This window comes from Dasypus novemcinctus, chromosome 11 (genome assembly GCF_030445035.2).
Source record: "Dasypus novemcinctus isolate mDasNov1 chromosome 11, mDasNov1.1.hap2, whole genome shotgun sequence".
Taxonomy (NCBI): Eukaryota; Metazoa; Chordata; class Mammalia; order Cingulata; family Dasypodidae; genus Dasypus; species Dasypus novemcinctus.
In genome coordinates this window covers 95,884,454-95,899,547 of record NC_080683.1, presented here as the reverse complement: position 1 = coordinate 95,899,547, position 15,094 = coordinate 95,884,454, and the positions used below count along the sequence as shown (strand labels likewise).

General features: G+C 37.0%; 1 protein-coding gene across 5 annotated transcripts in view; it reads left to right on the top strand.

The window, feature by feature from the left end:
* Positions 1-15,094, top strand: part of CEP85L (centrosomal protein 85 like) — a 219,340-nt gene that overhangs the window by 67,561 nt on the left and 136,685 nt on the right. For 3 of the 5 annotated variants that reach the window (XM_058307330.2, XM_058307329.2, XM_058307335.2), the window contains one exon: positions 5,421-5,582. In XM_058307330.2, coding sequence (XP_058163313.1) covers positions 5,421-5,582 — 162 coding nt within the window. Of the gene's footprint in view, positions 1-5,420; positions 5,583-15,094 lie in introns of those variants that run through there. The other 2 variants (XM_058307332.2, XM_071218639.1) reach the window with 2 other exon arrangements.

The window sequence follows — 15,094 nt, the reverse complement described above, 5'->3', positions numbered from 1 at the left end:
TATTTTTAGGAATTGTGATCATCAACTCTTTAAAATTAATATCTTTCTTTTTCTTAGCTGCTTTGATAAATATTTACTCATTTTTAAGTAGATACTTAAATGCGTTTTATTTATTTTATTTTTCCTTCTTCTTTTTGTCTTTAAATGCATTTTAAATGCAAGGATTGTTTAAAATCTCCTGGATTTAAAAATAAATAGAAAGACAAACCCTTTGTGTTAATCCTTCTTGTAGACAGAAAATATTTTTGTAGCTCTAATTATAAGGCTTCCAAAATTCTAATTTTACCCTGTAAACATTTAGTGGATGCGGATAGTAATAGTGACGATGTTTATTGAGGCACTACCTGACTGTGTCCTTCTGTGCTAGGTGCTGGAAACTCAAGAAAACAGGTTGTTTTTCACTGTCCCCATTTGTTGAGGAAGGAAAAAGGCATACATGGGCTATAATTTAGTAAATGCTGCGATGAAATTTTTAATAATATATTGAGAGTGCACAAAGTAGATAATGCCACCCAGAAGAATCAGGAAAGACTTCTAGAGCAGGTTAAGTCTGAACTGGGACTCTTAAATAAGGTAAAGAAGGGAGACAGTTTGGAGTCACGAAAGTGCCTGAGATCTGCTTGGAAGCTGTGATTAGGTAAGTGTGACTGCAGTGTGTATGTAGGAGAACAGGAAAGGGGTGGTAGGGGTTGCAGAGTGTTGGAAAATGAGGTTGCCAATTGGTAGAATTGTGCCAGACTTAAGGAGTTTGTGTTTTATTAAGTATGTAGTTAGGAGCCTAAAGACCTATGTAAGGAGGAGAATGACAAATGTATTTTGAGTGGGAAGATAATTCTGCATTAGGGTTGAGGCTGGATTGGAAGAAAGCTAGATTCTGGGAAATGATTGCAGCAGTCCAGCCAAAAATCATGACCTATGACAGTGGGGTGGAGAGGAGAGATCTTCTTCAGTTAATACTTCTAAAATGGAATGAAGAATTTCAGAAGTTGATTAAATGGGCTAGTTATGGAAAGGTGTCCCTGGAGTTACTCCTTAATAACTTAGGTCTACATTGATTTCTAGTGATATGTAGAATTAGGACAGTTAAAGGCCATTCTCTGAACTTTGTTACTGTTTCAGAGATGTTAGAGTATGAAATATGTGCATCTTATGCTATATATAGGTAAATGTGCTTTGATGTTTTCTTTGTACTGCTCTTGTCTATTTCATTTAAAAAGACTGGGTTCAACCCACTAAATTAATTTTAAGATAGTGATAGCCTTGTGTTTTGAAAAAAAACACAGTTTATTTTTATTTAGGATTTATTTTATGTATTTCACCCTTTATGTAGACTTGTAAATCTGCTTTGTCAATAGTGTTATTTCTGTTTTCTTCCTAGAGTTATCATATAAATTGAATAAAATTCGTTATTTTTTTTGGTGCAATTACAGATATATTAATATATTGTGGAAGGCTTGAGTACTATATGCATTTTTCCTTCCAATAAAAAAAAGTTTCAGAAGGAAAATGAAATACAATACTTAATTTCCAGTGTGAGAAATATTAATGCTCTTTAAAATAAGTGATCCCTGGATATTTAATACACTATTTAAAAGCATCAAAATTGGTATTGAGAAATGTAGTAAATACGCTTTTAAAGAAAAGTTCCAGTGTATAGTGTCTTGGGATTTTGCTATTCTTATAGTTTGCTTCTGTCCTTAATTTTTAGTCATATAATTGCTTTAATATATTAAGAACTAGCCAGAGATAACTGAGCTTTAAGTTTTTTTTAAGTACATAGCACATTTCTAGAAATTGAGTAGTTCCCATTTCAGTAACCATACTGAACTACCTCAACCAAATTAAAAAATCAACTCAAAATGGATCAAAGATCTAAAGTAAGAGCCAGACTATAAAACTCCTAGAAGAAAACATTGGGAAGCATCTTAAGACTTTGTTTCTTTTTAATATCTTTTTCATGGTTGTTACAGAAAATCATGGGTTAATTAATGAGTAGTTTCATCAACTAGGGCAAGGAAACATCTAAAGTAAGTAAGGAGTACGTTTACTTTACCAGACAGGACTTAGTGCTGATAATGGTCAAGATGTGCCTTTTCACAAACACAGTAAGGCACTACTGCTTTCTCAGTTTAGCTTGCATCTGGAACCAGTATGACAGCTGCAGGAAAGATACCTTGGAACTTCTCAAGTTTAACCTTGGTATACCTCTCACCTTGATGCCTTGCTCCTGAAAACTGGTGAAATTTCCAGTTGGAGGGAAGCACATTCAGCATAGTCTGCATCCCCCTTTGTGCTGTGGCTTACTCGTCAGCACAGTGACAGGTACCTTCCTGCTTCCCTCAGGAACCCTTTCCAACTTGGCATTTCTAACTTTTAGGCAAATTCTTCATAATTTTTGGTTCCCTGTGGCCTCCACCTACTGGTCCAACTTTAAGTCCTTCATCCTTGGATTTAGACCTGAATGGGTGTGCCATTGCTTACCTCTGGGACCTTGACCAAGCTGTTCGCCCTTTTTGATTCTCAGTGTCCTCATATTAAATATTGCACTTGGGTCTGGTTCAGTAATGGGAAGTGGCACAACCACATCCCTCCCCCCCCCTTTTTTTTTTACTACATAGTATTTATATGTATATACCACACTCCCCGGAGTCAACAGCAGTTGTCTCTGTATGGCTTATTTCTGCTTTTTAATTTTTTCTACTTTCTTCATTTTCCTTTATGAGCAAGTGTTCTCTTTCTTTCTTCTTATTTTAAGATTTATTTATTTAATTCCACCCCCCTCCCCCCCATTTGTCTGCTCTCTCTGTCCATTCGCTGTGTGTTCTTCTATGTCTGCTTGTATTCTCATTAGGCGGTTTGGGGAACTGATCCTGGGACCTTCCAGAGTGGGAGAGAGACGATTACTCTCTTGTGTTACCTCAGCTGCCTGTTCTGCTACGTCTTCTTATTTTCTCTCCTCTGTGTTTCTTGTTGCATCATCTTGCTGCACCAGTTCTCCACGTTGGCCGGCACTCCTGCACGGGGTGACATTCCCACGTGGGTCGGCACTCCGTGTGCGCCACCTCGGCACACGGGCCAGCTTGCCTTCACTAGGAGGCCCTGGGCATCGAACCCTAGACCTCCTAAGTGGTACATGGGAGCCCAACTGCTTAAGCCACATCCATTTCCCAGTATTTTCTTTATAATGGAAATAAAAGTATTCCTTGACCACGTGCCACTCTTCTTGCTCCTTAACTATATAAAGACCAAGGCTTTCCTTCTCTCTCCCAAGCTGTGAGATCCCAGAGCCCTTCATCTGACCACAGTATAACAGGTAAACCAACTGCTGTCCTGCTTTCTCTATAAGAAAATTTTTTCTTATTCATCTCATAAACATTTCACATCAAGTTTTTCCTGCTGGGTGATTTTGTATTGATTCGTCTGGAGATAAGACATGCCATTTTTCTCAGACTAAGAATCCACTCAATCTGCATTAAAGATTAGAATGTTATTTTATTCATGACATTTGTTAATTACTGTCAGTATTCTAGGCAAGAAGAATATAGTGGGTCTTTTTTAAGATATAGTAGTTATATTTAAAGGTTAAGACAAATAAGAGTTGAGACTGGAGGAGATAAATTTGATAAATTTATAAATATAATTCTTTCATTTTATTTATTTTTTGTCATTTTGGTCACCTGGATGAATTCCTTTGCTTTCTTTAAAAAGGAAGAATTTAGCAAAAGTAGGATCAGAATAATCCCTCATGAACAAATTGAAATACTAAGTTAAAAGGATAGGAAGTTTTTCTGGATGGGACATCTGTTTTCCCCGTTGATTTATCCAATGAATTATCTGATGTGATTGGACTTGCTGTCTGTTTCATTCCTCCAGAACTCTTTTGAGAAGGGTTCCTTCTTAGAAGAAGGAGGTATATGAGTGGCTATGCTTCCTTCTTACAACTTTAAAAAGCTTCATAATTTTTTTTCTTCTAATGGACTAAATTAATTGTGATATTATTGAAACAGACTTGCAGCTGCACCAACCAAAACAAAGAACCAATCTATTCTAAGGTTTTTATTTTGAATTTTAAGAAATTATCTTCCTTTTAAATTTATGATCCAGATTCATTTTGTGCACCTTAATGTACAGCCTTGTAGTTTTCAATGTGTTTTAAAGTTGTGGTTTGAATTTGATTTCTGTATTAGAGTGTATCCATTTTGTTCTGAATTAGGCCAAATATGATTGTGTTCCCATCCCAGGAAAAAATACCTCCAAAGACATTAATTAGTAGTTATTTAACACGGTATAGAAAAATTAAGAGGTACTTACATGATATGTAAATTCCTAGGTTTATTAGTGGTGGAGGCTAACCATTTTAAAAAATAAAGCAATTTTTTCCTGATTATCTAAGTAAATTGAAAAGAAAAAAGGAAAAGCATAAAGTCAGAGAAATCACCAGTAAAAAATAAACTGAGCAAAAAACTAAAATTATGGATAAAACAGAAAAAAGCCAAATAAAACTAAGTAAAAACAGACAAGTGAAAATAAACATTTAAAGAGTACCAAGAAAAAATAAATTAGGTAGAAAAATAAAGATTATAGATGTTACTCAAAATTGCAAGGAAAAATTAAGCTAAGGGTAGTAAGGTCCTGGTAAAGTTACATTGCAATATAGTTAAGGAGGTTAAAGTCAATTAAAATAATGCAGAATAATTTTTTTTAAAGATTTATTTATTTATTTATTTCTCTCCCCTTCCCCTCTGCCCCGGTTGTCTGTTCTCAGTGTCTATTTGCTGCGTGTTCTTTGTCCGCTTCTGTTGTTGTCAGTGGCACGGGAATCTGTGTCTCTTCGTTGCGTCATCTTGTTGTGTCAGCTCTCGGTCTGTGCGGCGCCATTCCTGGGCAGGCTGCACTTTCTTTTGCACTGGGTGGCTCTCCTTATGGGGCGCACTCCTTGCACATGGGGCTCCCCTATGCGGGACACCCCTGCATGGCACGGCACTCCTTGCACGCGTCAGCACTGCGTGGGCCAGCTCCACACGGGTCAAGGAGGCCCGGAATTTGAACCGCGGACCTCCCATGTGGTAGACGGACGCCCTAACCGCTGGGCCAAGTCCACTTCCCCAGAATAATTTTAAAATCAAGAGAGTAGGATATAGAGGGAAAAATCCACTTAACATTTTAAATAAGACATTTTTGATAAGATTGATAACCAGAAGCAGAAAACAGAATTCTCTAGTCAATGGGAGCTGCAAAATCGGGATTGAATTAAAATATGTTTGATGCACATTTTGGTGACTCTTAGATCACATTGATCTATTTCAATTATTTGGGGCAGAATTTACTCTTATATCTGTGTGTTTTTCACAAGGTCAAAAATAAAAATCTACCTACAGATGATATATATGTATTAACAAGTTGCATATTTTCCTTTATAGGCCCAGATTATTCTTCCTCAGGCTGGTTACCTGGTAATGAATCATTGTGGCAGGCCACAACTGTTCCATCTAATCATCGAAATAATCCTAACAGGAGACATAGTATAGCATCTGACAGTGGAGACACCGGCATTGGAACTTCCTGTTCTGACAGCGTGGAAGGTGAGCTAAAATTTTGAGCTTTTAAATATGAATCTTTGGAGAATGGTTGTGATATGGGAATATTCAAGGGGTATGTTTTATTATTCCAAACTAAGAAATTATAAAGCAATGTTTGAATATTTTATATTGTTCAGTGTTTCTTTATATCAAAAGAAATTGTTCTACTGGTCATACAGTTCTTCCTTCACTTAAAAAATTTTTTTTAAATTTTAGTAACATATTCAGCCTAGAACTGCCCCTTTTAACCACATTCAGAAATATAGTTCAATAGCGTTAATTGCGTTCACAGTGTTTTCTTCATTCACTTTTTAAATTAAACTTAATTTTAAGATCATTATGGATTCACATGCCAGTGTAAGATATGTAGAGAGATTCACTGTACTCTTTCCCAGTTTCCCTTAATGGTAACATCTTGCAAAACTCTAGTATATTATCACCACCAGGATATTAACATTAGTAATCAAGATAAAAAACATTTCCATAGCTTTAAGAATTTTTCATGTTACCCTTTTATAGACATATCCAGTTACCTCTTTCCCCCCTCCCCCACACACCTTAAATCCTGGCACTCATCTATTCTCTACTTCTATAATTTTGTCATTTCACGAATTTATAGAAGTAGAATCATATGTATGTAACTCTTTAGGACGGCTTTTTTTTCCCTCACCACTCAGTATAATTAATTCTCTGGATATTCATTGAGTTATTGTGTATGTCAATAATTCATTCCTTTTTATTGCTGAATAATATTCCATGGTATGGATGGGCCACTGTTTAACCTTTCACCTGTTGATAGATAACTGGATTGTTCATAGTTTTTGACCATTATGAATAAATCTGCTCTAAACATGTGCATTCAAGTTTTAGTGTGAACATATATCTTCATTTCTCTAGTGTAAATGCCCAGGAGTGCAATTTCTAGGTTGTATGGTAATTGCATGTTTAAGTTTTAAAGAAACACTGTAGTGTTTTCTAGAGTGACTATACTATTCCCACCAGCAGTGTAAACCAGCAGTGTATGTATGAGCTATTCACTTTTCTCTGTATTCTTACTAACATTTGGAGTTGTCTCAATTTTTAATTTTAGCCTTTCTTTAGGTGTGTAGTGATACTGTAGTTTTAATTTTCATTTCCCTGATGGCTAATGATATTGAACATTTTTTTAAGTGCTTATTTACCATTTGTATAGTCTCTTGAGTGAAATGTCTCTTCATGTGGTTTGCCCATATTCTAATTGGGTTGTTTCCTTATTTGCTTTTGAGCTTTGAGAGTTTTAAAAAATATACTTTAGCTACTAATCCTTTGTCATATGTATGATTTGCAAATATTTTCTCCCATTGTAGCTGTCTTTTAATTCTCTTAATAAGGTCTTTTGCAGAACAATTAATTTTGATGAAGACCACTTTATCATAATTTTTTTCTTGTATGGATTGTGGTTTTGGTGTCAAGTCTAAGACTAGTTTGCCTAGATCTTGAGGATTTCCTCCTCCTTTTTCCTGGAGGTTTTATGTTTTACTCCGCCCTCTCTGCCATGGCTCTTAACATCTGTCTGCTTGGTGTCTGCTCAGTGTCTGCTCACCATGTCTGCTTGCTGTCTGCTTGTTGTCTGTTCACTGTGTCCACTCGTTGTCTGCTCATCTTCTTTAGGAGGTACTGGGAACTGAACCTGGGACCTCCCACATGGGAGGTGGGTGCCAACCATTTGAGCTACATCTGCTCCCTGCTCATTGTGTCAGCTTGTTGCATCACCTCGTCTTCTTTAGGAGGCACTCTAACTGAAACTGGTACCTCCCATTTGGGAGGCAGGTACCTAACTGCTTGAGCCACATCCACTCCCTAAGTTTTACTTTTAAGTCCATGATTCATTTTGAGTTAATTTTTATATAAATGTGTGAGTTTTGAGGCCCCCAAGACTTATCCTCAAGTAGAATGATAACATAGAAGGACTCACAAAAAGTGGAAAAACTGTTACACTTATGGCTATGGTTTATTACAGCAAAAGAATATAGATTTAAATCAGCAACAGAAAAGGGTACATAGAACAGGGTTTAAGAGATGCTAGGTATGAGCTTCTAGTTGTTTCCCACCAGAGTAGTGCAGTCAGCACTTACATGTCCCAACAGCTATGCACAGAGTATTTGCCAAATAGGAAAGATCATTCAAGCTGTGGTGTCCAGGATTTTTATTTGGGATTGGTCACATAGGTATGACTGACCAACTGCACTGCTAACTTTAGCCTTCAGTCCCAGCTGAGGTCAAGCAGATACCATATGGCTCTAGGTCCCCACCGTAAGTCACATTATTAGCATAGATTATCTGAAGTAACTCCAGGCCTCCGGAGTAAAGAAAGGTACTCTATCAGACACAATCCAAGGGCTAAGATTTTACTTTCCAGGAGCTGGACAAGGACCAAACCTTTCTTTGGAATGTGCAGGGTATGAACATCCCAGGTTGGCTGAGTTAGTCCTTTAATGGACAGTGTGAGATTTAGATTGTTTTTTTTTTTTTTTTTTTGCCTATGGATATCCACTTGTTCTAGTACCATTTATTGAAAAGGTATTTTCCCTCCACTGAATTGCTTTTGTAACTTTATAAAAAACCACTTGGGCATATTTACGTGGATCTGTTTCTGGGTTCTTAGTTATGTTCCACTGATTTTGCTGTTTTTTGTTTGTTTTTGGGAGGTACTGGAGATTGAACTCAGGACCTCATACATGGGAAGCAGTTGCTCATCCATTGAGCTACCTCTACTCCCCAGTGAGAGTTGGTTTTTTGTTTTGTTTTGTTTTTAGGAGGTGCTGGGTATCAAACCTGGGACCTCATCCATGAGAAGCGGGCACTCAACCAATTGAACTTCATCTGCTCCCAGTTCTGTTTCATTGATAAGTGCCTTTCCTGCCACCAATACCACAGTGTCTTGATTATTGGACTATATATAATAAGTCTTGAAATAAAGTAGACTGATTCTCCCCACATCTTTTCTAAAAATTATTTTAGCTGTTCTAGTTCCTTTGCCTTTGCATGTAAGTTTTAGATTAATCTTGTTTATGTCTACAAAAAATCTTGCTCGGAATTTGTTAGGAATTTATTAAACCTATATATCAATTTGAGGACAATTGACATCTCTGCTCTCTTTAGTCTTCCAATTCATGGACATAGTATGTCTCTCCATTTATTTAGATCTCTTATTGTTGTATAATTTTCAACATATGCGTTCTGTATGTGTTTTATTATATTTACACGTAAGTATTTCAATTTTTAGAATGATTTTAAATTTCAGTGTCTCTATCCCTTGTTAGAATATAGTAATACAATTGTGTTTTGTATTGTTTATCTGGTATCCTGTGACCTTGCTCAACTCACTCATTAGTCCTAGGAGTTTTTTGTAGATTCCTTGGGATTTTCTGCATAGACAATCATGTCATCTGCATATAGGGATAGTCTTCTTTTCTAATCTCTATGCCTTTTATTTCCCTTTCTTAACTTATTGCAGTGATTAGAACATTTAACATAATGTTGAATAAGGGTGAAAGAGTCATCGAATAAGAGACTTCCTGATTGTGGTAGATTGCACTATGTATTCCAACAAAGACATTTTCTTCATCTTGTTCCTGTGAGTTTGAACACATTTGTGAGTAGGACTTCTTTTTTTTTTTTTTGATACTGGGGACCTTGTATTTGGGAAGCCAGTTCTTAAACACTGAGTCACACTGGCTCCCCAAGTAGGACCTTTTGAAGATGTTATTATTAGTCTAGTTGTGGCCACCTTAATCAGAGTGGTTCTTGATCAGTATTACTGGAGATCTTATAAAGAGAAGCCAAAAGTTGGTGGAAACTGGAAGAGCATATACAGGGAGTGAAAGATTGCCATGTGGTGGGAGGCAGAGATGCAAGCCAAAGAACTCCCAGGATCACTCAAGCCAATGCCACATTATAGACTGCAGGGAGAAAGCATGGTTTGCTAACGCCTTGATTTTGAATTTCTAGTGTCTAAAACTGTGAGATAATAAATTATTTTAAGCCAACCCTTTGTGTAGTGTTTGCTATATCAGCCTGGCAAATTAAGACACTGATCTTACAGGGAAAGGATTCAGTCTTTCACCATTAAATGTGATGTTTGTTGTAGGTTTTTATAGATAATATTTATCAATTTGAGGAAACTTGCCTCTATGCCTGGTTTTCTGAGATTTTTTTTTAAAATGATGAATGCATCTCAGTGGGGTTTATTCTTTGTAGATATTCTATATCTATATTCTTTTTAGATATGTATTTTTTGTGTATCCATAAGGGAAATTAGTCCATAGTTTTCTTTCTTTTCTTTTGTACTGCATTTGTCTGGTTTTGGTATCAGGGGTAATAACTTGCTTCTTAAAATGAATTGAAAGTATTGCCTTCTCTTCTGTTTCCTGGAAAAGATTGTGTAGAATTGATGTTAAATGTTTGGTGAAATTTTTCAATGAAACCTTCTGAGTCTGGTGATTTCTCTCTGGAGAGTTTTTAAATCATGAATTCAATTTCCTTGATTTCAAAGGGAATGAGTTGTGGTGGTTTGTGTTTTTCAGGGAAATGGTCCATTTATCTAAATTGTCAAATTTATGTGTGTAGAGTTGTTCATATTATTCCCTCTATTATCTCTTTGATGATTGCAGGATTTTAGTGATATCCCCTGTTTCATTCTGATATTAGTTGTTTTTGTCCTTGTCTTAGTTTGCCAGGCTGCTATGATAAATACTACTACACAGTGGGCTGGCCTAAGCAACCATTTATTAGCTCATGGTTTCAGAGGCTAGAAGTAAAAAATCCAAGGCGCTGCCAAACTATATGCTTTTCTCCCTGAAGGCTGTAGCGTTCTAGTTCTCAGCATTTAGCATTCATCTAGGCATGTGGTCATTCATTTCCCCTGTTGTTGTTATGGTGTCCATACTGCAATCTTAAATGGCATCTTCTAGTCTAGTAATGCTGTGGTAGCTTTTTCCCCCTTCTTAAATAAGAAAATACTAAATTTCCGTGGGGTGGAAGTGGGAGGAGGGATCAGGGAGTGTCTCTGAAACCTTTTACCCAATCTTTATTTGAGCTTCTTCCCCACTTTACTCCCACTTCCACAGATACCTAGAATTGTCAGTTCCTGAGCCTTTTTGAGGATTTGTCTCATATAAATTGGGTGCTTACTCCTGGATTTCTCTGCTCCTGATTTAGGTTTCAGTTGAGCTCTTTGCAGACTGCCAAGTAAATTTCTTACTTATTGAACTTTTAGCTCCCAGAATTTTAGTGTTGTTTTCTCTTGTTCTCCCTGTCCTTATAGAGTTGTCTTCGGATATATTGCCTCCCATCCCCCAAGTTTTACTGGAATTTTGGAAAGGAACAAAATGAGAATTATGTCTCCAATTTATCATCTTAACCTGTTTCCTTGGATTTCTTTCTTGGTTAGTGCATAGATAACTAATTATTTTTAACTGGATACACAATTATTTAACCATTTGCCCATTTGTATTTTTCCCTATGATTTGCTGTGTTAGGATTTTCCAGGGAAACGTGTGTATGTGTGTGTGTATATATATATACACATACATACATATATATAAAAATGAGATTTATTGTAAGAATTGGTTCAGGTTACCAGGAGACAGAATCTGGGTTGAAAAGGGGCAGCTGATCCTGAGTATAGAGTTGACAGTAACACATTATAATGAGAATAGCTAACATTATTGATTTATAAATCTGATTGTGGCTGAAAGGTATAGTTTGGGGAGATTAATGTCAATTGAAAGACAGCTAGAGGATAATCTAGGGACTGTATAACAGTGATTTCTGTAGTGGATGAGGATTGTGGTTAATATTATGTGTTAGTTTTCCCAAGGGCTGCTGATACAAAGTACCAGAAATGAGTTGACTTTTATAATGAGAATTTTTTTTTTCATTCAGCAAATACTTATTGAGTGCCAACTATGTGTCAGGATTTGTTCAAAGGGCTAGAAATACAGCATTGAACAAAAAAGTAATAGAAAAAAACAGTTGGCTTCCTTGAAGATTATATTCTAGTGGGTAGGGGGCCTCCCTTGGAGTTTTGAGACAGTGCCATCAGCTGGGCAGCTCTGCCTCCTCAGAGACCTCAGCCCAGCTCTCTGCCCCTACCCCCAACTAATTGAGGTAGTAGTGCTTCCTGTGGTTGCTGTTTCTGTTGCCTGTGTCCTTCTTGCACTTCTTTGGTTCTCTAATAACTGTTCCATCAATTCCTTTTAATACAGTTTCTCTGTTGAAACACATACCATGGTTTTTGTTATCCTGCTTCAACTCATACTGATTCTATACTTGCTACCAGAAGTGGTCCCAAGAAAAAACCCTGCAAAAATGAAATTTTTGGCTTGGTTTAGGCATGCCTTAGCTTTGAATGCAGTGCTAAATTCTTTGCCAATGAGAGAATATTGGTAATCTATGGCATATGGTGGCATCACAATTAATTATCCCCAGTAGTTGACTAGGATAAAGTGCTAACTCAAATGAATGTTCCACATTTTTTACACCTGTATAATAGCCCTATGATGGGAATTTTATTTGGGGTAAAAGCTTACAGTTCTAAGGCCATGAAATTTCCAAATCAGGACATCATAAGAGGTGCTTTCTCACCAAAGTCAGTTGCCATATGATGAAGCAAGATGGTGGGTGATCTCTGCCTAGATCTCTGCTTTACCCTATACGTTCACCATTTCTTAAAACCCAGCTCCTGGAGCTCTGCTGTGAGTAGCCAGGCATAGGACTTGTCTCTTTCTGGACTCCTCTCAGTTTTGGCTGCTCTGCATTCTTCCCCAGTTCAGCTGTTAAGCTATCAGGCATATAGTAGGGCTCATCACTTGAGCATTGAACTGCTCTGTGGGTCCAGCCCCTTGTGCCGCTGCACTCTGCTGGTTCTAGACCCTCTTAGCCCTTGGGACTTCTCTGTTTTCCTGCAGTCCTTTCTCTCACATGGCAGGATCAATGTAGTGGCTTCCTTTTCCTCTGTGTGTATCTCTCTCTTTGTCTCCATTTATCAGACCCAGCAAGAGGGCAGAAACTCAACTTGAGTCATGCCTCACTGACATGGGCCAATCAAAAGGGTCTCACACCCACAGGAATGGATTAGTTAAAAAACATAATCTGGAGTGAGCGTAGCTCAGTAGTTGAGCACTTGCTTCGCCTGTATGAAGTCCAGGGTTCAATTCCCAGTACCTCCTAAAAACAAAACAAAACAATCTTTCTCGTTTTGGGATCCATAAAAGAACTTCAAACTTTCACATATTACAAGTACTAGAATGTTCCTTTATTAAAAGGTATTAAGAATATGGGAAGACTATTGTAACTTATAGACTATAGTTAACAGTAATGTTATAATATTTTTGCAGCAGTGGCAAAGAAGGTGCTATAGCAATGCTAAAGGTCAACAATGAGGGTTTAAGAGGATATAATACTCTTTCCTTCTGGATTAATGAAAATGTTCTAAACCAGACTGAGGTGATGACAGCACAACTCTGATGACATTGAGAGCCACTGAGTGCTCTATACTTTGGATAAATTGTACAAGTCAGAAGACTGTATAACACAGTGAACCCCATGATCTATGATGGACTGTGACTAACTGTACAAATATGAGAACATTTTCCCAGGAACTATGGTAAATAATTAAAACTAAGTTGAGTTGGAAATAAAGCAGGCAGGAGAAACTGCTTTTTAAAAAAATTTAAATTGTATTTGTGAACTCTTTGGTCTCATTAATAAGCTTTTCAAAATTAACTTTTTTGAGGAGAGAATGGTGTGGGAAAAATAACAGGTATGAGGATGTAAAAGTTGCAGAGAGAGGAAAGCAGATGTGTCTCAAGCAGTTGAGTTCCTGCCTGCCATGTAGGAGGTCCAGGATTTGATTCCTGGGGCCTCCTGGTGAAGGCAAGGTGGCCTGTGCGGCCTGCTGGTGTGCGTGGCATGCTGGCCTGCACAGAGAGCTGGTGCAGCAAGATGACATAACAAAAAGAGACACAGAGGAGAGACAATAAGAGAGTCAGCAGATCAGGGAGCTGAGGTGGCACAAGAGATTGAGCACCTCTCTCCCATTCTGGAAGGTCTCAGGATTGGTTCCTGGTGCCACCTAAAGAGAAGACAAGAATACACAGAGAATGGCACAGAGAGCAGACAGGAGGTGCAAAACAACGGGGGTGGGGGTGGAGGTGGGGGGGATAAATAAATAAATTTTTAAAAATCTTAAAAAAAAAAGTGGCAGAGTGGATTCCCTGGGATTTTTTTTAGTGTTAACATAAAGCTGTTTAATTTAATCTATCATACTCTGTTCCTGTATAATGATTTCTTAAACATTGACTCCAGATCCGGAAATAAATTCTTTAGCTTTTTGATGCTTTGGCTTAGAAACTCATGTTGGGAAGCGGACTTGGCCCAGTGGTTAGGGCATCCACCTACACATGGGATGTCCGTGGTTCAAACCCCGAGGCCTCCTTGACCGGTGTGGAGCTGGCCTACAACATAGTAATAGTTGAATAGATATAGCTCTATATACTAAATATAAATTTAAATTTTGGAGTATAGATCAAAGTCTAGGGGATTTTTTTTCTCAAGGAAGTCCTGGGACTTGAACCTTGACCTCGTACATGGGAAGCAGGTGCTCAACCACTGAGTTACACTTGCACCCCTATGGTATATTTTTTATTTAAATTCTGTGGTGCATTACTTTAAACAGTAAGTTGTGAAGTAAGTCATCAAACCTTAAACTGGATGGTACAATTACCCGCCCTCCAGTTTATCATTGTTTATTTTTAACTTAAAGTCCAAATGATGCTCTTTGGTCACTGCAAAATACTCAGAGTACCCTGTAAATCATCCAAAAATAATAACTTGCCCTCATTTTAATTTTAACATTGTGTTTTAATCAGATTCTTTAAAAATTTCTAATCCATGTATGGATATAGGTTAAATTGAATACAGAATACCAATGCTCAATGAATTACAAATACCCAATTTTATAAGTGACTAATATATAAATAGGGGTGCCTTTCCTTTTATTTCTCTCTAACCTGCTAGAATCTTTATTGTTAGTATTAAAAATACACCTTTACACAAACCTGGAGCTTTTTGAGGTTATTTCATTTATTCATTTAATAAATATTTATGGAATGTTTATTATGTATCAAGAACTACAGAATTCTATAAGAAGCTCAAAATGGAGGAGAGGATTATATCAGAATCTCAGCAGGGAAAAGACTCTCGTATAGGAAAATATTATAAAATTACCATTGAGAGATTTGCTTTTGGGCCTAGTATTTAATTAATATTAAATATTTAAATAATATTAAATTAATGTGTGAAATTTTTATATTTAACAAGAAGTTGAGACAAAATTTAACGTTAGCAGTACCACTTTTCAGCCATGGCAGTTTGTTCATGGGATGTCAAATTCCAAGTTGGTAGGAAATAGATCTGTGATGTGAGGCTGGATGGGTCTCCAAGACTACCAGATTATAACATAAGCTACACCA